A 20823-nucleotide genomic window follows, 5' to 3' on the forward strand; every position below is an offset into this window, starting at 1 on the left:
AAACTCAACAGTATTGTCTTTTATAGATCTACAATCACTACTGTGTTATGGAATTTCAAAATGTGGATGAAATAGTTCTTATGAATAGAATAGAATAGAATAGAATGTCTTTATTGTCATTGTAACAAGCACAATGAAATTAAAAGTGCCATCCAATCTGTTTATCATATATAAAACCTACAATAAAAATACAAATAAAAGAAGGTAGCCGTAGTCCTCACCTACTGACATTGTTTTATGCAGTTTATCAGGAACACTTATCTACAAACAAGTAAGTGCAACAAGTTAATTTTCATTCACAGTCATTTCAAGTGTAATTGGGCGGAAATAAAACTCTCATAAACAGATTTCTCAATGGCTGAAGAAATGAAACCAAAAAAGTGTTTCTGAATATCACTAGAGGAAGGTGTGATAGTAAATCATTGATCCCCTTTATGCCATTCTTTCTGTAACATATTGACACCATGAATAAGAATAATTCTAGTTAACGTAATGCAGCCTTTTTGTCTACATTTTTAAGTTAATAGTGAAGGTTTTCCAGAAATAGACACACTTATGAATTAAAGTAATAGTAACAACTGTAAAATCCTAATATTAAACATCCAGTGTTCATTTTTTCTACATACAGCAATAGCGCTCCTGACAATATTACAATCTTTTTATATAATCTTTTCCTATTCCTTTAACTGGCTCTCTTATCTTGCATTAATCATGTCCCTGCATGCGCACACACATACACACACCCTGCCTACACCTCGGCCACACTCTGTCTTGGACTTCAACCCCTCTTAGTGAAATTTGAAGCAGCAGTGCATCTTTCCTTCCGCCTTCTGAAACCAGTCTGTCAGACTTCCAGCTCCACAGCTCTAACAGGTAGGCCGGCTGTTTCTGTTTTCCCCCTGCATCACATCAGATACTTAATGTTTTCATATCTTCATCATCTTTTTTACTTCAGCAGCAGGTTGTACTGTGAGAATGTACAAAAAAGTAAGATGGACCTATCTGTATCAGGTTTCAAAACAGTCTAGCCCCAGTCATCTAATTTACTTATTGCCTTCCGTACACACATGCTGACAATTCTATCTTTTTATTTTTTTTTATTCTTTTGATTCCAGTGTGTTACTGCCTGTGTATTTTATGTTATTGTTTTATGAGGCTTGGACTATGGACAGCACAGTTGGTCTGTTGCTCATAGGTTGCTTATGTCAGCTTAGTTGGACTCTTCTTGAACATTACTTTTAAAAAGAAATATCAGAATTAATAGACAATTTGTCTCTATGTGTCTCCAGTCTGTGTCATGAGCCTCTGAGACAATATATGATTAAACTGATGATAAACAAACCTGTTACTTTGGTCAGATCATGCATAAGATATATGCTGTTGATTCAAAGTCATTAGTATCACTTTATTGTTGATTAAACTATTTTACCAACAAGGTCATTTATTTGAAAGATTCATCGTGGAAATAATTTAAATTTAGTAAATTCTGTTTAATTCCACTTCATTTAAAAGAGCAGTACTCATACCAGGCCAACTGCTAAAAAACAGATAGCCTTTACAGTTAGCATTTCTTTAGTTTAGCAGTTGTGTATAAACAGCGGTTGTAAACATTTCCCCTGTTCTTTAATAACAAGTCACAGTATCTACAGTTGATTTACCATTTGTGTTTTTTTCCATATTAATTTTAAGCTAACATGCTAACAACAACAGTGCTAATCTTTATCTAATGCTTAGCTACCATTTTATAGATGCTCTCTAGTAGTATGCTAACATTTGCTAATTAGCACATCAATGCAGTCTCTCATTAGCACATTAACACATGTATTGTTGTATTGTTAAAAAAAAAAATAAATAAAAAGTAAATAGGACAATGGTGGCTTAAGCTAAAACACAGACAACATGCTAACTATGATGCTCTAAACAGGCTTTTTTGGTGGTTATAGTGCATCATTTTTAAAATGCATCCTATGGTCTAAATTTAGCATGCTAACTTTGCTAATGCTACTATTGAGAATGGACGTATTTGTGTTAGGATTACTTAATTGTGTGTATTATAACCCTTAAAGATGTATTTAAATCCAGTGAAGTAACATATGTTGATTAATGTAAAGCATCTATTTATATATATTTTTTTGTGTATTTACAGGTATTTGATCAAACTAGTGGTACACGAATTGCCAATTTGACCTGATAACTGTGGTAAATAGAGACTCAGGGGTCCATCAGAATCATTGCAATTCAACCTATGATATCCAGAGATTATGTCAACGAATTTCAAATCGATTTAATTTACTCTGTAACATAAAGATTTAATACCTTATGTAAATAATCAAATGTTTTTCCCTCCACATTTCCTATTATATTCTATTATACATTCCTAATATATTTGCTTGAAAAACACACATACGTGCCAGATTTTTTTCCCCTGGTTTTCCCTTACATGAATAGTAGCTATTTATATTGGATAATTCTCTCTCTGAGACACTCTAGGAAATATCTAAATAATGTAACCAAAGTGATTAAAATACCATGCAGCCAACCAAAGTTGTTGTTTCAAGTGACTGAGCCAGGGTGTGTTTTGATCAACCATAATTTGTGACTCTCATGTTTGGTTTGGGAGAGTCTGTCATTGTAAACCCTCTGGTGTGTAGGTGAAGCAGGGCTGGGCATCCAGTCTGTATGTGCAGGCTCATTCTCCTAGTTATTTGATAACTTTGCGATTATTGGAGTGAGGTTGCGATGAAAGAACATTTGCTTTATGAATGCGTGTGTGCTGCACGCCCATGTTTAATCTGCATGCCACACACACACACACACACACACACACACACACACACACACACACACACAATGAATAAAAAACTGAATACGAGCCAAATATATATAAACGTTATAAGTATATGGAAATGGAATGGATATGTGGGGTTCATGTCTATATATTATGCTATCATATCTGGCATATGTTGCCTTGCGTCATTCAGGTGACTTCTCTCCGTAAGCTGTAAACCTTCTGATAAAAACAAACCTTTTTGGACTTTTGGAACTGCTTACCTGTTGTAAGGGTGGGGCAAAACGTTGGTGGGTGTTACAGGAGTATATAACAGAGTGTGTATCTAAGAATAGGTCTGATTTAACCCAGGGGAGAGATGAGGGAGTGTTGAAGGAAAAACTGAGGGTTATTTTTCTGACTCTTGGATTTCCAGATAGAAACTAATTCTAAAAATAAAATGCAGAATGACTGACTGCTTGTCTATGTCATTAATTGTAGGATTTTCACGAGAGGAGTAAAGTAAAGGCAGTGACAAAAACAAAGTCTGTTGTTCCAGGGATGGTAAGCGAATGGAAATGTATTCCTCAATCATTGATATGACGTTTCCTTTAAAAAAAGCAGAAATCACATGTTGATTTGTTTGTGTCCTGTTAGGATGTGGGGATGTTGGAGATCCCTGCTGAGCTGTCAGCCAGACTCCGAAGTGCAGCAGGTGAGGTTCAGAAAAAAGCTCCGTGTCAACATTATGCACAAACACAAAACAAAATGGTACTCTTTTGTTGGAACATATTGTCAGTTTGTGATTGTAGTTGTGTCTCTGTCCTACAGGGCGGCCACATGTGTCAGGGGTCTCAGATGTTGCACCTCCACAGGTGAGGAGTGAACATAAGCTCACCCTGCCCCTGGATAGACAGATATCCATTCTCTCGTTATGCCAAGTCCATATTAAGGGTAAGCAAGACACGATCACACACACATATGCATTTATAATCCAGACTACACATTGAATTGTTCTACTCTTCACTCTCACCTTGCTGCCACGAACCTCTATTTCTACTGAACATTCCTTAAACATATGTGATGATCTGAACTGATGGTTGGATTAGTAACATGTGTTCTCAGAGTAAAGACATCTATAGAAATATGTAAAGTGCAAAAATACTGTAGATCAGTCAAGTCTCATGCCACTATGTTTATTTAAAGTCCACATTCACTCAGTTTTTATGCCTCTGTGCTGATGATGGCCAGGCTCAGATTAAGTGTAAAGATACTGTAATATGATCGTGAATCATATCTATGATTAATATTTGTGATATTGTTGATAATTATGAACAGTGGTCTAATAAGCAACTAGCAGTCTCTTAACTTAAATGTATTACCTGGTGTGAAGAAATAGTTTTAGTTTAAAAGTGACTTGAACAACCAAGGAATCTGAATTTGTTCCCTCGTGTTGTTTTCCTGCTTAGGATTCATGGTGCCAGCATCAGGGATCCCCCCCCTCCAGAGACCCCTCACCCCTCTAGAGCCTGAAGATGCCAGAACTGCCTTGAGATTCACAAACTGGTACGTGGGAGCATTTACATTACATATTATACAGAAAAATGAGGCTAGATGTCTTATAATTCACCTCATTAATGTTTTCCAATCCGTCTTTCCCCCCAGATCTGAGGTTTACAGGCGAGTCAGACCTCAGCGAGCTGGCAAGGAGCAGATGTTGGGCAACTACATCGTGGAGAAGGGCCAGAGCAGACCAGCCTTAAGAGACGAGATCCTGGCCCAGCTGGTCTACCAGACATGGAGCCTGGAGGGGATCAGAGCAGCCTGAGGGGCTGGCTGCTGCTGGTCTGCTGCCTCAGCGTATTCACCCCCTCACCAACTCTGGACAAACCACTGCTCAAGTACATGTTTTTCTTTAGTTAGCTGTCTGTTATTATCATGTCCTGTGTAGTGTGTGTGCATACTGCACACATTAGCAGCACTTCACTGTTTGCAAAACTATATCTTATCTGAAAACCTCTGTAAAAAGCCCATTTTTCTATGTGACTTGATGTTTGTCCTGTCTAGATATGTGTCTGACCAGGGTCCAGGGGAGTACCGTTCACTGTGCCAACACAAACTACTGACATCTCTGCAGCTCCCACCTCCCACTACTCGTCTGTACCCCCCCACACAGCTTGAGTGGACCTCCAACCAGAGGAAAGGCAGTATGCTGCTGGATGTACACACCTTCAACGGTGAGGATGAATGAACTTCTAATAGTGCAGGGAAACTGATAACTCGGCTGTAAAACTGTTCCAGCCATTGGCAACTTTGCTGTTAAAGACCAGGAACTGTTTTTTGTGGCAGCTTCCAAATGAATTTTTCTCAACATTTTGATTTATCAGCAATTATTATACTATTGCACTCTGCATTTGGTATTTTTCAGTAAAAATCAGGTGTTTTCCTATATTTAATTTACTGATCACATCCATGTTCATTAAAACTCAGAGTAAATTTAACCTGTCAAGTCCTGAGCTATTTGTTTCAAGTGGGAATCATTTTAGTGTAACACAAAACAGTGGATTGGCTAGTAGCAGTCATGATCAGAAAACAGCAAAGGTAAGACAAAATACATAGTCATTGCTTCATAATGAGATTTTTATTTTTGCTCTTTGGCTCATTCAGTGAGTTTTAGCAGTAGAAAAATAATGAATAATAAATAATAATAAGTACTGTTAGATCTGCTTAGTGTTAGCTTAGCACTGCAGAGTTTGTCACATTGATCTGTTGTATGAAGTTATTCATGACATACACTGGTCTCAGACTGTTTTGCTGGTTTTAGGTATTTGTCCATTTAAATTCTTGTTCTGTTGTCTGACGGTTAGTTTTGTTGAGCTGACAGGTTATTAAATCAAAACAGAGAAAACTCAAGAAAAATGACTTTTTCAACAAAATATATCATAACTAAATGGAAAAAACAAGTGTCTGAAACCACTGCCATTTGTCAAATTACAGGGGTTTTATTGGCAAATCAATGTTACAGAAAATTACTTGTTTTCATGTTCACTATGGAGCCTCTAAACGTCTAAATAAGCCAAATCTGGCGCTGCTGAAAATGTTAAAAACTGTATTTTATCTGAATTGTTTAAATGCATTGATTGGATCAGTGGTTCAAAAGTTAGTAAATGTAGATGTTTTTAAGTCTTTGAGGATTAAATGCCATTAAATGTGCATCCTCCCCTTTTTTCAGATGAGAAATTGACAACTGAAGTGGAGTCATGGACCACAGGAGAGCAGCTGGCATCGTGGCTTCTCCATTTCAGGTCTGTTTTTTATCATCTTTTACTTTAATTTGTAATATTAATAATGAAGAGTCGCATGTTAAGTGCCCTAGATATCTATGCAGTACAATGGCCCATACGACATGATATCAAATCTGTTATCTGTTAAATTTTCTTGAAATGTAATTCGTGTCCTGTGGATTTGTGCGACACAGAGGTGTTACAGAGGCAGTGCAGGGCTGGTCCGTGTCTCTAGTCACTGATGATGGCTGGTCAGACCTGGCTGGTTCAGACTTTGTCATGGATCTTCTGGCTGGAGCTGAAGCTGAGGTGCTGCCACCACCAGGGACCCCTTCATCTACAAACTCAGACTATCTGTTCAGCAGTCCAGGAGACAGGTAGAACACTGAGCGATTCGTTTTTGCATCTGAATCAGGATCGTCTCAGAAGAGTTCTTACACTCTGAGTATTTCCGTCTTTCTGTTTTCTGTCTAGGATGCCAGCTTCAGATCTGGATGGTTTTATCCCCCCAGCTCCTCCAGTGCAGGCTCCAGGGCTGCCCCCTTTTGAAGGAAACCCCTGGAGAAGAGATTATCCACATGAAGGTAGGAATCACACTGTGAAAGGATACACATTGAAGAAGTTTTCCTTTTTTTGAACTGAAGACAATGCACAGTTTTCAAATTATGAAGCCACTTGAGGGAATATTGTAATATCAAGCCTTGCAATTGACTAGACTTGAATTGGTAGACACACTTTCCTAAATTATGCATCATCAACTGGATAAAATATCCTTCTCAAAGATATGGATGATACTTGTCTTACTGATTTTCTTGAAAGGGGAGGATGCACATTTAATGACAAGTCTTGCCTTTTAGAGCTACGTTTATGCTCTTTTTAATTTGCCCCTCTGGGACAAATACAGTGTGTTGAATTGAATTGAATCAGTGCATGAACAATCTCTCAGCTTTTGAGGAGAATCTAATTGCATTCACAAAAGGAAAAAACAGACACATTATCAGATTAGGATTAGATTTATTTATTCATTGTAACATAACAACAGCCTTTGGAAAAAAAAATGCAGATTTTTAATACAAATGTTAGTGGTAAATAGAAGTTTTCAAATTCAGCACAAAATTCATTGTTTGGTCTCTCTGGATCACATGATCACTTTAAAACATTGACATAAAGTAGAACAAAAATCAGTGTGCAGATTAAAAAAAAAAAGGAACCTATGGCTCCAGATTTATACCAGTAATTATTAAATGGTATATACTGGACAAATTAGACTTGTCTTGGAGAGAGATTTCAGGTTTTTAATGCAATACACAATGAGAAATTCACTGTCAGAAACTCGCTATGTAGAAGCACATTCCTGAGAGAAAATATGTGCATAATTTTAAAACAATAAGAACCAAAATCTATTGTTTTATGTATCTGTAAATCTTCAGTATCAGCTGTTTCTGACCAGGAAGTGTTTTTTGGATTGTGGTTTTTAAACCGCTGCCCTATTTTCAGTCCATTTCTTTTATTGTTTTTGTATTTGGAAACAGCATTGATTAAGCACTTAATTGAACCCTCATGTATTGCTGTTTTGTTTTGTTTTTGTCTTTTTTTAAATATAAATGAAAATTAAAAACAGATGAGAAACAGTGACAGAGAGAGAAAAAGAGAACAGTTTATTTGAGTAATTCGCAAACTTACTTGATGTGAAAGATACAGAAAAAGTAAAATGCATGAGAAAACAGTATATTATCAATATTTTAAAGCCCCAGAATTTCACAAATCCTGTTTTTAGGGGGCTTATGTCGTACTATACAGCTCCCTGGACTCCTGTGCTTTCCACAACCTACCTCTCATTGCCTTTTGACTGTACAGGTATTAGATAGATTAGATAGATAGATAGATAGATAGATAGATAGATAGATAGATAGATAGATAGATAGATAGATAGATAGATAGATAGATAGATAGATAGATAGATAGATAGATAGATAGATAGATAGATAGATAGACTTAATTGTCACAAGTGACAGAAATTCTTCTTTGACAGGCTCAGATAAAGAAACACACTGAAAACAAACATTAAAACAAAACACGTTAAAACAGCTTTCAAGTGCAATCATGCTGAAAAGGAGGAGGGATGCAGTTAAAAACAGCAAGGTGTTCATTTTTGATTATTCAGGATGGTTATTGCGAGGGGAAGAAGGATTATTTTATACATGTTTTTCCGGGCCAGTGGAACCTTACAGCGTTTTATTTTACAGAGGGAAGTGCAGGTGGTAATGTTCACAAATTGTTCCTATCATCCAGTTGTCTCACAATTCAACATTGAACATCCTTGCAAATCATGCTTATTCCACAGATAGTCTTTTCCTTTGGTTTCCAGAAGGCTTTTTGAAGGTGCTGTATGTCCTCTTTTTTTTTGTTTGTTTTGTTTTTGTTTTGGGTTTTTTTTGCTGTTTGTCTTTTATTTAACATTAGTGTACAGTTTTTCTGGAGGTCCTTCCATCGCTTAATTCGTTGTGTTGGGACCCTATCTTAAAGGTGGGATAGGTGATCTTAGAAAAACGGTTCGAGCAAGCTACATTTTGAAAATACTCAATTCAAAAGTCCAAACACCTTTCTTCACATGTCCCCCCGAAGCCATGCATCCAGAGTACTGGCACCCGCAGTGCTTGTTTCCAAGGGTTCACGAGCGCTGCACAGCAACAGTTCACCCGGCTTCGGCTCCGATCCATGTGTACCTCATTCAGTCTCCTCCAACACCCCCGCTCTTACCGAACAGCCCCAGTTCATACTATCTGACTAATGTTACATTTCCTAGTGATTTATGTTAGTGACAAAACAGTTTGCCATTGAACTTTTCATCCTAATATAACCAAGCTCGGGCTCTCGCTTCATTTCCTGAACAAGTGCTCCAAGCCTCTGAGAATGCACAATTCATTCATGAAGAGGGGTACGCGCAGAGGGGGGAGGGACAAATGACAGTTGAGTTTGATAGACATATCACCGTTCAATCATTTCAATTGGGCGCTTAAAATGATTGGATGGTGTTTTTTCAGTCCTGTCCGTTCCACAGGTGACTCCATTTTTTTTAAATTTTTGTGTTAGAGCATTTAATTAATTGGTTATAATCGGTGTGTGAAGGGGATTTTTTGCAATGTAGTAAAAAATGCTCCAGGAAAACATCTCACACCCCACTTTAATCATCAGATCCAGGAAAAGTCATTTCATTTAGCTTTCATTCTCTCTACATTGATTTTACATTGAATGAGACTTAGGTGGTTCCTAAAATAGCTTGTGGATGCTACAAATCCTTATAATGGCTGAGAACTCCCTGAATAATAAGCATATCAGTTGTCACTCACCAGTTTCCTACACACCCTAATTCAACAAGGCAACAGACTTTTTGTAAAGTCTAACTCTCACCTCATTCATACATTATCCAGCTAATGAATCAAGCTGTCCTTCGGTCTGTAGTTACTCTGGATTTACTTTCACTTGATTGTGTTTCCAGTCACTGTGCCGACCTTTAAGTTCAAGTAACTGAAACTGTTTGAAGTAAGGCACAAACGTAACCATGTACGTTCACACTAGGTTTGGTCTGCTGGTTTAACTGACTGGACATAATCCACATAAGGTTGCAGGGTGTTGTGTGGGTTAATTAAGCATTACGTTCCACTTGTTTGCAGGCCGGGGTCGACAGATGGATGCCTATGTTGATGACTTGTTTGATCCTGTTCTGGACAATGGACCCCCGGTCAGTAATGTCAGGGTTTTTTTTCCTTTCATGAGTGTTTAAACTGTAAGTGTATGTAATATTAAGGTTACGTTTTACCAGGTGTTAAAGTTTCATACTACAGAGCGTGCTCAGTCGTCTCTGATGGATTGTGTATCTCTGTTTGTATCCTATTACTGCATGTGTGATGTCACTGGCTTCTATTTCCACTAACTACTCTCTTGTTTGCGACTGCCGTGTTCTTCACAATGGAACGTATCGTGTGTGTGTATGTGTGTGCGTTAGGACATGGAAAGAGTGGCCATGCTAAACCGCAGAATGAGAGGAGGAGGAGGCGTTGGACCCATGCAGCCTGGCATGTATGGAGCTGGTAGGAAAACTGGATCTCTATCGCCATGACACCGTCCACATGTTTGCATTATTACCACTCACTGCACTTTTTGTTTTAATTTGAGACATTTACATTTTAAAGGCCACTTGCTATCCTAATATTGACTTTGTATCTAAAAATATAAGCTGAAATGACTAGTATCTCAACATAATGACATATAGTATCCTACTGTAATTTCTTAGTTTTTCAAGGTAATGATGTAGTACCTCAAATGAATAACATAGTATTAAGTATCTGAACACAACGACACAATACACCATATGGACAAAAGTATTGGGACACATTAAATTGGGCTACAAAATGATATATCATAATTTTATAGTGCAATAAATATCAATGCAAACATTTTTATTAATTTTGTTTACACTGTTATGTAGAATGTGTACAAAATGCTTTACTTTGTTTATATTCAGTTTTACTTAACACATCATTACAATTCTCTTGAATGTTCCAACTCTATATTTCTGAAATATTTGTCAGTGTCTGTCCATAAATAAACAAGATAGGATAATTATTGACAACAACTGACATGCACATTTTAATCATGATAATGTTTCTGGTGAATTAGCTGTAGATGTGATTTGTGTCTATATACTGCATCTCAAAAAATAATAATTTCTCATTATTTTCAGATATAACGGTATTTTGTCTTGTAGGATTTAATTGTTCTTTCACTAAAGTGGTGAAACTGGGCTTTTATAAGGGTATATCATTGTGAATCAGTGGCAAATATGGCATATTTACAAACCTGGAAAATACAATCACAAAAATGCATTTTATCAATATTATACAGGTGGTGATAACAATCAGTTATTTTCTTTTGTAAAATACTTGGTAGAATTTTAAAACATGAGTATATAATATGAATGTAAACTAAAGTGATCTTTCTTTTTTTCAGGTATGCCTATGACAATGCCAAGCTTTCCAATGGGTGTGTATTTCCTCCCTTGCTTTTCTGCAAAGGAATGCTTCTCTTAGTTTCATTGTTTTATTCTCATTTCAATAACAGCTCAAGGTTTCAGGGAAGATTTTTATTTTTGTGGTCTTTATGTTATTTTGTGGCCTGTGTCTAGGAACACAGATGAGCCCTTCAATGCCTGTCTACGGGGGCACTCCCATGATGCCAACTATGCCAGGTAAATCCCCTTTATGGTCCTTCATTGTCACTTTTAGTGCCATTCCAATTTAAGGGTTTTTGAAATATTTTAAGGGGAAGCTGTTAATATTCATTGCACATTTACTATGTAAAACCAAGGATGTTGTGTTTTATCTTTGTTTAATTATTTTTGATTATAGCTCATGTTTTACACTTTTTCCTGGCTGTACATCATACATGAGGCATTTTATTTTATTAGTTGGTGTAATACTATATCAACTTGATGTTTTTCTAACTGTTTCTTACTGAGACTGTTGCTATAAATATGCAAATAATATTAGAAAACAAATATAACAAGACTCAAGGAAGATGACATAAGGCTGAATGTAACAAACCAAGCCATTTTAAGCTGAAATTGCATTTTTCTTGAAGTCAATGAAATAAAACCACCGAATATAATATGACATCAGTTTGAAAACATGTACAATTACCTGTTTGGATGGAGTAATACAACATCTTTCAGTTTTGTATATTGTCTATCTTCATTTAATATTAACAAAATGATCATTTTATCATTATTGAGAAAAGTCTTTCAGATAATTAGCCCAAGAGGTTTTAAGTTTAGTTATTGTCATCTAAATTTTGGTTTGTTGATTCCTGTGGGAATGCAGTAAATTTTCATTTTTCGCCAGATATGGATCACTAGCGCCCTCTAGAGAATTTCATAAATTTGGTAGGCATATGTATCAGAGCTCAATGCACACAAAAAAAACCCTTGGATCCAAATGCAACAGGAAGTCCATAATGTTAGTTTGAATATGCTATTTCAACATTGTTTTGTTTTACTATGAAATTATATAATCTGAGGTTGTCCTCTACTACAACATTGATATTTGACACAGTGATTGACACAGTGATATTTAACCCTTTTAAGACGTCCATTAACAGTCCAGTTCTATCCTGACGTGCAGGGGACCAGTCCTCACAGTTTTAATCTTATTAATTTGTTTGTTTGCTAAACTGAGTCTGTCCTTTTTATTCCCTATGCAGCCATGATGATGCCTCAGCCTGCCATGGCTGCTCCTCCTGTAGCTGATCCCATGCAGATGGCAGCAACGCAGCAGGCTTTTATCAACCAGCAGGCCGTCCTCATGGTAAGAAGGAACTCTCTGTTGCTATGACTTCTCCTTGAACCTCCACCAGACTTCCTTATCTCCTTCTCCCCAGGCCCAGCAGATGACCATGCAGGCGATGAATCTGTCCCAAGAGCAGCAGAAGAAGCTGGAGCAGCAGAGGAAGAAGGAGGAACAGCGGAGGAGGGAGCGGGAAAGGGAGGAGGAGGAAGAGGAGGAGGAAGCCAGGCTGAGGAGACGTCGGTCTGAGCGTCGGTCTGAGCGTCGCTCCAGGCAACGCTCACGTTCACCCTCCCCTCGTGCTGCCACACCCCCACCCGCTCGACCCAAAGCAGTCACTCCTAAACGCTCCTCCACCTACAGACGGCCTGAGCCTGAGGTATTTTTGTCAAGAACATACAGGTCTGGAAAACAGTAAGAACACATTCTATATGCACTGGATTTCCCTACGGGGATAATTAAATACTTTAATGTTTATATGTCCAGACCTGAAACCACTGAGCATATGGAAGATGATCAAGAGTAAGATGTATATGAGCTAGGGATACACTGATTTCAAAATTATTGGCCAATACTGACAATTAAAATAACATTTTGGCCGACAGCTGATACAGATGTTACTTCATGTTTCTTTTTGTTGTTGTTGTTGTTGTTGTTGTTATTTGTCACCTCCTTAACAAAGAAATCTTCAGCACAAAAAACAAAAATACTTCAGTTTTAAAGTTTTTTTTTTTTTTACCTTCCTAGTGTTTTGTTTTTTTGTTTTTTTTTTTGAATGAGCACAGATTAAAGCATGCAAATTTATTTTTTAAAAATGGCACTTAAATCAGTGAACAGACATCTTATGTGCCAATACTGATACTGACAAATATTAGCAAATCTTGCCCATATATTGGTGCAACCCTAATACAGCATGAACCATCAAAAAACTAAGATAACTGTATTTTAGCACTTGGAATCACACAGCAAAGCAAACAGCTCTGTAAAAGACTGGAGGATTTTTGTAGTTAATATCATGTGGAAATGAACTCTTCTTTTAACCAGGTGTCATTGTTTCCAGATGTAAAAACACTCTAAATTAATTTTTTAAAGGAACAAACTTTATTATTAATTTAACTTAAGTGGATTTATCTCCTGTTTATTAAAGGTGACATATTGATGGCTTATGTCCTTCACAGCCAGAGACAGAAGAGGACTTACCAGACCCTGAGGGCCTGACCTCTGTCAAAGAGAAGACGAATTACTTCCAAAAAATTGGTAAGTGGATCCACACAGTTCAAATACATACTCAGTCTCTTCTGCCTCTGAGCATCCATAGCACCTCTATTGTTCATTGTTAAGGTGAAACCAAACCTACAAGGGCTCGGCCCAGTTCCTTCACTCCAGCCAGACAGCAACGCTCCCCCCCCCCACCAGAACCATCTCGTCGGTCACCTCCACCTGTAGCACCTAAACCTGGGGGTAAGAAGACGAAACAAGAGGCAGCATAATAGGACAAATATGGACATGTAGAACTGGGAAGGAAATATTAAAAATGCATGATTGTAGTTTTCCTCAAGCCTTGCTTAATTCACACAAGTTATAAATAAAAATAGTCTAATTTTTAACATTGTAGTTTTCTTAGGAGACCAGCTACTGCTAAAACTAAAGTGAATTAGGGTAAAACTATTTTCCTTTGCCTTCCTTTCTCCAACTCTCTTCTGTTTCTCTTTTCCACAGTGAGGCGTACTCGCTCCCCCCCTGCCAGAGAATCTGACCCCCCAAAACCAGCACCGACCCCAGCCCCACTCACCAAGCCCCAAACCGAGCCCACCTCCAACATCAGGGAAATCATCAAACAATACAACAGTCGACCCGCTCCAGAACCCAAAGCCTATGAGCCTGTCAGGTCAGTTACAACACTCCTGGAATGTTTGATGGAAAAATGAGACCAAATGCCAAAAGCTGCAGGTCTGTGAGTGACCACTTGAGGCTGGCATGAATTCCTTACAGACTCCCTTTACTGCAAACATCAACATGTTTACAGCCTAGTACAAAAAGCTGTTCTAGTCTTTAATGACGGCCAAAATGCTAAACTTGAGGTTTCAAAACAGCACTTAACAAACCAGTGTGTGACATCATCTACTTTTTTAATACAGTCCGTGGATTAATACCCTGGTCAGAAGTATATTTTTTAGTAATAAAAGATGTTAGTAGGATTTAAAGATTCAGTCTGTATGACTGTGATGGATGCTATTCCTAAAAATAAGAAAAGTTTGTTTTTGGTACCTTAATGTCTTGAGACCTCACAATGCATTTTGGTCCTCTGTAGGGGACAAGAGTTTCACAGCTTGATCTAAAAAAAAAAAAAAAAAAAAAATGCTGTCCACTGCAGAGGACAATTCATTAAAAACAAGTGTGTGAAAAAACTGTTGCCTTATGCTGTTTCCAATCTAGCCAATTAGTTCATGTACAAAAGCCAAAACCTTTATTTTCCTGGATCTCGGGAGGTCAAAATTACCTGTTTATTTTCACAGTGTGAATGAGCCCCTTTTCAGAGTCTGCCACGTTGCACCACAGACTTTCTAGAATAACTCAGAGCAGACTTCTTCTTCTTTTTCTTTTTTATGGTGGATGAGAGTCGATGTTCAAGTGCATCACTGTCATCTTTGATCTTTAATATCCCCTTAACCAAAAAGCCAAAAATGGACATAAACAAACAAGGGAACTAAAAAGAGAGTTTAGTGGTTTTAGTGGCCCCTGTAGGGGAGGGTTAAGTGAAGGGTATTGAGTTTGTTACAATCTGCAGATTCACCACTGGGTGTCACTAAAAATTACACACCCAATCTAGAGCACACCTTGTAAATGTTTGTTTTTATTTTCTTCTCAGACCACCGATGAGGCACTTTGTAAAGAAGAGTGATCCTAAAGAGGAAGCTTTGGCCAAACTCAAAAACAAAGCCCCCGTGCCACAAGGGAAGGTCAGGATGGTCTGAAATCTTGAAACAGCTTCAAAGAATACATAAAAATGATTACAGTTCCATTAGAATCTAAAGGTGCTTGCAGTAGATTTATTATTTAATCTCAGAGTAGTCATTCAAAGCCACATATCGCTGTTTCATTGATATAGAAGCAGTGGGCGCCTCCTCCCCCACCACCAGTCCAGCCTAAGAAGCAGTGGCAGCCTCCTCCGCCCCAGTCTCCCTCCCCATCACCGTCTCCTCCCTCCACCACGGGGCGCCGAGTCATTTCCAATGACATGAGACGGAAGCAGCGCTCTCTGGAGGACCTGTTTGGCTCCCAGCGTTCCCAGCAACCGCCGCCTGCTCCCCCTGATTCTCCACCTCCTCCGCCACAGCCAGCTCCCATCCTTCAGAGCATCCCTGACCCACCGGCCACGGCCGCCCCGTCTCTCAGTGAGTTTCACGTAGAGTTAGTTATGACTCATAGGAACACATCTTCTGAGTTAAAAATTAGATGGTATATTCGATAAATGATAAAAACAATGAGCATAAAGCATCCCAATATGAATGAAGGTGCAAGGGCAGAGATAATCGCTGCTTTCACCTTTATTTTGATATACAGTTGTGGGAAAAATTATTAGACCATCAAAAGTCATCAAAAACAATGGTTATTCAATCAAGTACTAACTCCTGTGTGTATCATGTGACTAAAACAGACAGAAAAGAAAACATGGAATGCCTAAAAGCACTGTTTTTGGCAGTACAATGCCATAGCTGTTGATGTAAGAACTGAAGTGATTTTGGTTATTATCAAGAAAACATGGAAAATGGATAGATATCTGCTCTGAAATTAAACTCTTATGAGCTATTTTTTGTTTTGATAATTTTTGTCCAAACAAATGTACCTTTAGTTGTACCAGGCATTAAAATGACCAAGAAATTGAAGAAAACAAGGGTGGTCTAATAATTTTTTCTGTGACTGTAATTCATATTAAAGATTTAAATTATGGCACCTTTAACATTTTGACGTGAAGTATGTGTGTTTTACTTCTGAAGCTTATGAAACAAAAACATTCAGTATTGTAGATTTCAGTGCTACTTCAAACATAGCTTCTGTAATTCATGTCTGTTAATGTGTTGTTGTTCTTTTTCTTTGCTGTAGATGTGATGCCAGAGGAGGATGGCATTCGTTCTCAGATTCACCGCTTCTATCCCCGTGCCTACTTCTCTTACTCCAAGATGCCAGGAAAGTTATTCCTGCGAAAAGAGGTGAGATGGACACAAACACTGGGGACTATCGTTACTCGCTTTCTGTGTTTCCTGGTTTGACCAAATTCCACTTGCAGCCAGTACAGATGTCCACTTTCTATTTAAATCCCATGTTTCCCCATTGTTTACAGTAGTGTATTCAAGTATTATGAGGGAAGCATTAATTTATAGACGCTGAAAAGGATAAAATGCATATTATTGACATCAAATATAATTTTCAAAACCATTGTTTAATAAATGTTCCATATTGTGCAAAGCCTTGTTATTCTTTTACACTATGACACATTAACACTTAACACATTAAAATGATCTGTAATGCTATTTCACTTTGTGTTGCGTTGTTAATTGTACTTCTTAGTCAGATTTCTTTTTTGGACACAGAGTTTTATATTTATTTTACTGATAGTTTTAGTTTTAAGTCTATAGTCTTTGTTCATATTAATTACCATTGTAAAAATGCATATGGCAACATGTGGTTGTTGCAAAAAAGCAACAGGTGGCCTTAGCTGATAATTTCTAGTTCAGTGCCACATTAAAGGAGTGATATTTTGCTTTTTTAAATGGAATTATGCATTTTAAAACATTTGCCTGTGGTCTCCATTAACTTTAAATGCTATACTTGGGTCTGAATTCTTCATTAATTCAACTCCACAGGTCCATCTTCAACCCTGTTTCTAAGTAATGACACCAGAAAGGTTGTTTTAAGCGCTGGCCCTTTAAATGCAAATGAGCCACTTCAAACCCCACCCCCTCCAGGTTGGTGACTGTACGCTCTGTCCCGTTCAGCCACTTGTGTTTGTTAGTACAACCAACAACAGAACATTAAAAATCGGCTCGAAGTTTGGACATATTTTCAGTATGGACTACAACCGCCGCTGCTGATAAACAATTATGGCGTAGTCTGAGAAGTGTTTGTCAGAAGTCTTGACCTTATATGTGCAAATATTGTGACATAAATAATTATAGACGTAACAAATTAAGAAGGAACTAGAAGCACTCGGAGAGCGCAGACCTCCGCCAAGGCTGATCAGTGCCCCCCCCCGTGGGCCCCCCCACCCCCGATCACCACCAAAATTTAATCATTTCTTTCTCATCCCATTTCCAACAAACCCTGAAAATTTCATCCAAATCTGTCCATAACTTTTTGAGTTATGTTGCACACTAACGATCAGTGGCCCCCCCCGTGGGCCCCCCCACCCCCGATCACCACCAAAATTTAATCATTTCTTCCTTATCCCATTTCCAACAAACCCTGAAAATTTCATCCAAATCTGTCCATAACTTTTTGAGTTATGTTGCACACTAACGATCAGTGGCCCCCCCCGTGGGCCCCCCCACCCCCGATCACCACCAAAATTTAGTCATTTCTTTCTCATCCCATTTCCAACAAACCCTGAAAATTTCATCCAAATCTGTCCATAACTTTTTGAGTTATGTTGCACACTAACGGACAGACAGACAGACAAACAAACAAACAAACAAACAAACAAACAAACAAACAAACAAACCCTGGCAAAAACATAACCTCCTTGGCGGAGGTAATTAAAACAGGTTGTAGAAATCCACTCAATTTTTGCCCAAATCAATATAAAGATAGCTTTGCAGCACCTGGAGGGTTCAAATTCAAACTTTATGAACTATTAAGGTCCAAATACACAAATAAATGAACCAAAGACTAATAAAAGTGGGTTTAGCAAAATATGACCCCTTTACTAAAAAAAAAAAAAAAAAATAGGTACAAGTTAACTCTCCTGTCGGTAGATCTGGAGTTGGTCCCTGAGCACCTTCAGTGGCACCTCACTGCTCTGAATGTGTGCTATGTGATAATTGCTCATGCTATTAACATTTTTAGTTGTAATTGTAATAACAAACATATACACAATGCACTGTATGAAAAGAGAAAAATCTACCCAATAGTTAAAGCCTTTTAGAACTCAACTTTCTCTAAAAATTAAGTGGCCAAAAGCATGGACATTACCATATAAATTCTGTATTATAGACAAAATTAAAATAATACATCTCAAGACCTTACATACCGTATATCCCTCCAAAGCTATTTTATCTAGATTTTCTGACATTGAAGAAATATGTAACTTTGTAACTCTAAATCTGAAACCACTTTACACTTAGTCTTTCATTGTGTGCATTCTTCTAAATTTTGGTTTAAAATTGAAAACCTTCTTGTATCTAACTGTAATAAAAATACAGTTATAACATCTCAAAATGTACTCATATTTTGAGCATGACATGCGGAATCTTGAATTTCTTGTTAATCTGATCATTTTATTTGGTAAATTCCACATACACAAAAGTAAATATGCCAAAACACTCCCAAATTTTAAAGTCTTTATGATAGAATTTGAAAAATATATCCACTCACTAGAATTTGTCCATAATAAAAAAGGGCAAACACTCTGACAATTTATAAACAACTCTTTAAAATGGACTGCTGTATTTTCTTTTCTTTGTATCTTTATATTTTAAGTCTTTTTATTTAAGTTTTTTTCTTTTTTGTGTCTGTAAGCCCTTGCAATATGATGTTATTTGTTTGGATGATTTTTCTTTTTGACATATTGATGTTTATTCAAAATTTCAGTGTTTTTGTATGCATTTATATTTTCAATAAAGATTTTTAAAAATTGCTAATGCTAGGTACTGTGTATATTGTGAGTAAAATGCAGAGATCAAATTTCCCTGTCCAAACAATGAAATCAGTTAACCTTTAACCATTTTACACATTTATTAGCTCTTCTCAGCCACAGTCTATGGGGGTAGAAGTACAGCTTCACAATAAAATATTTACTACATAGAACTACTATAGAGCTATGTCATAAAGCTGCTGTGCTAACCTGAACTGACATTTGTTTATGTTCAGGTGTTTTATCCCAGGGAGATGTTCAGCAGACCCTACATCCTGAATCTGCTCTGTGAACAGGTTCGTATGATCAAACAGCAACATAGGCTACAGAGCAAACCCACTTAGAATAAACAGAAAATTCATCCCTTATAAGTAGCATCCAGCTAATTACACTGTCATTGTTCGATATTTTTTAAGATCATGCGGGATACATACTCCGACAGCTGTTTGAGGATCAGCAGAGAGGAGAGGAGGAAGATGAAGGATCTGCTGGGTGAGAGATGAAAGAACTCATAATAGACACAATAAAATACAACAAACACAATAGATGCTTTATTGTTTGGTTTTTCAAGTTTTTTTTTGTAAGAGTCAGTCATGAGTTCCCTTAATGCACACAGTATCATCTTATATATTTATAGTCATGGAAAAAATTATTAGACCACCCTTGTTTTCTTCAATTTCATGGTCATTTTAATGCCTGGTACAATTAAAAGTACATTTGTTTGGAAGTAGCTCTTAAGAGTTTAATTTCAGAACAGGTATCTAGTCATTTTCCACGGTTTTCTTGATAATAACCAAAATCACTTCAGTTCTTACATCAGTAGCTATGGCATTGTACTGCCAAAAACAGTGCTTTTAGGCATTCCATGTTTTCTTTTCTGTCTGTTTTAGTCACATGATACACACAGGAGTTAGTACTTGATTGCATAACCGTTGTTTGTGGTGACTTTTGATGGTCTAATAATTTTTTGCTCAACTGTATATTTTCATATTTTGTTACATCATTGCCATCATCAGCAAACTTCAATGTGGGAACGAGTATCAGCACCATCCAGGATGACTTCATGAAGAAGAGAATTGTCATCGCTGCACGAGACAACTGGGAAAACTACTTCACTCGTCTGTTCCCTGTGAAGGTAAACATGGAGAGATTTACTGTAAGAGGCCGTTGTTAAAGATACACTGTACTGCAAAAACCTAACTTAACCCGGACATAAGTTGTGAGAAACCACTGAGTTACTTTTCCAGGACTATTTTTTTTTGTCTAACATTGCATTTGCTGCAGGTGGAGAGGGGAGAAGCTCAGGTTTTGGGAGTGTCTCATCGTGGCATTCGTCTCCTGAAGGTGGTCAGAGCCTCAGGTATCAACCCCAAACACCTCCGTCTGCTCAGAAGCTACAGGTAAACATATGCAAAAAAAACCCAAAAAACACCATATACATTTTATTTACTTTACAGACATTTACTTTACACCCACACCCCTATTACATATACATTAATTCAAGTCAGGAGAGTCCCCCTAGGCTTAATTGTTGGACCACTTTTGTTTATTTAACACTTAAATTCTATTATTTCAAATTAG

The 20823-nt window shown here is 37.5% G+C and overlaps 1 protein-coding gene across 1 annotated transcript in view; it reads left to right on the forward strand.

Annotated features, from left to right (window-relative positions):
* The window catches only part of myo15b (myosin XVB), a 53116-nt gene that overhangs the window by 18173 nt on the left and 14120 nt on the right, over window positions 1-20823 (forward strand). Inside the window, 30 exon segments of the mRNA XM_030163496.1 lie at window positions 3269-3331; window positions 3425-3482; window positions 3599-3677; window positions 3679-3721; window positions 4237-4263; window positions 4266-4333; window positions 4382-4383; window positions 4433-4464; window positions 4467-4575; window positions 4578-4668; window positions 4835-5004; window positions 6000-6072; window positions 6246-6428; window positions 6526-6635; window positions 9726-9793; window positions 10058-10142; window positions 11062-11094; window positions 11237-11299; window positions 12310-12413; window positions 12487-12771; window positions 13571-13649; window positions 13734-13853; window positions 14112-14280; window positions 15262-15352; window positions 15502-15787; window positions 16497-16603; window positions 19479-19538; window positions 19659-19734; window positions 20259-20377; window positions 20527-20642. Of these exon segments, the coding sequence (XP_030019356.1) occupies window positions 3269-3331; window positions 3425-3482; window positions 3599-3677; window positions 3679-3721; window positions 4237-4263; window positions 4266-4333; window positions 4382-4383; window positions 4433-4464; window positions 4467-4575; window positions 4578-4668; window positions 4835-5004; window positions 6000-6072; window positions 6246-6428; window positions 6526-6635; window positions 9726-9793; window positions 10058-10142; window positions 11062-11094; window positions 11237-11299; window positions 12310-12413; window positions 12487-12771; window positions 13571-13649; window positions 13734-13853; window positions 14112-14280; window positions 15262-15352; window positions 15502-15787; window positions 16497-16603; window positions 19479-19538; window positions 19659-19734; window positions 20259-20377; window positions 20527-20642 (2969 nt within the window).

The sequence above is a fragment of the Sphaeramia orbicularis genome, chromosome 19 (genome assembly GCF_902148855.1).
Source record: "Sphaeramia orbicularis chromosome 19, fSphaOr1.1, whole genome shotgun sequence".
Taxonomy (NCBI): Eukaryota; Metazoa; Chordata; class Actinopteri; order Kurtiformes; family Apogonidae; genus Sphaeramia; species Sphaeramia orbicularis.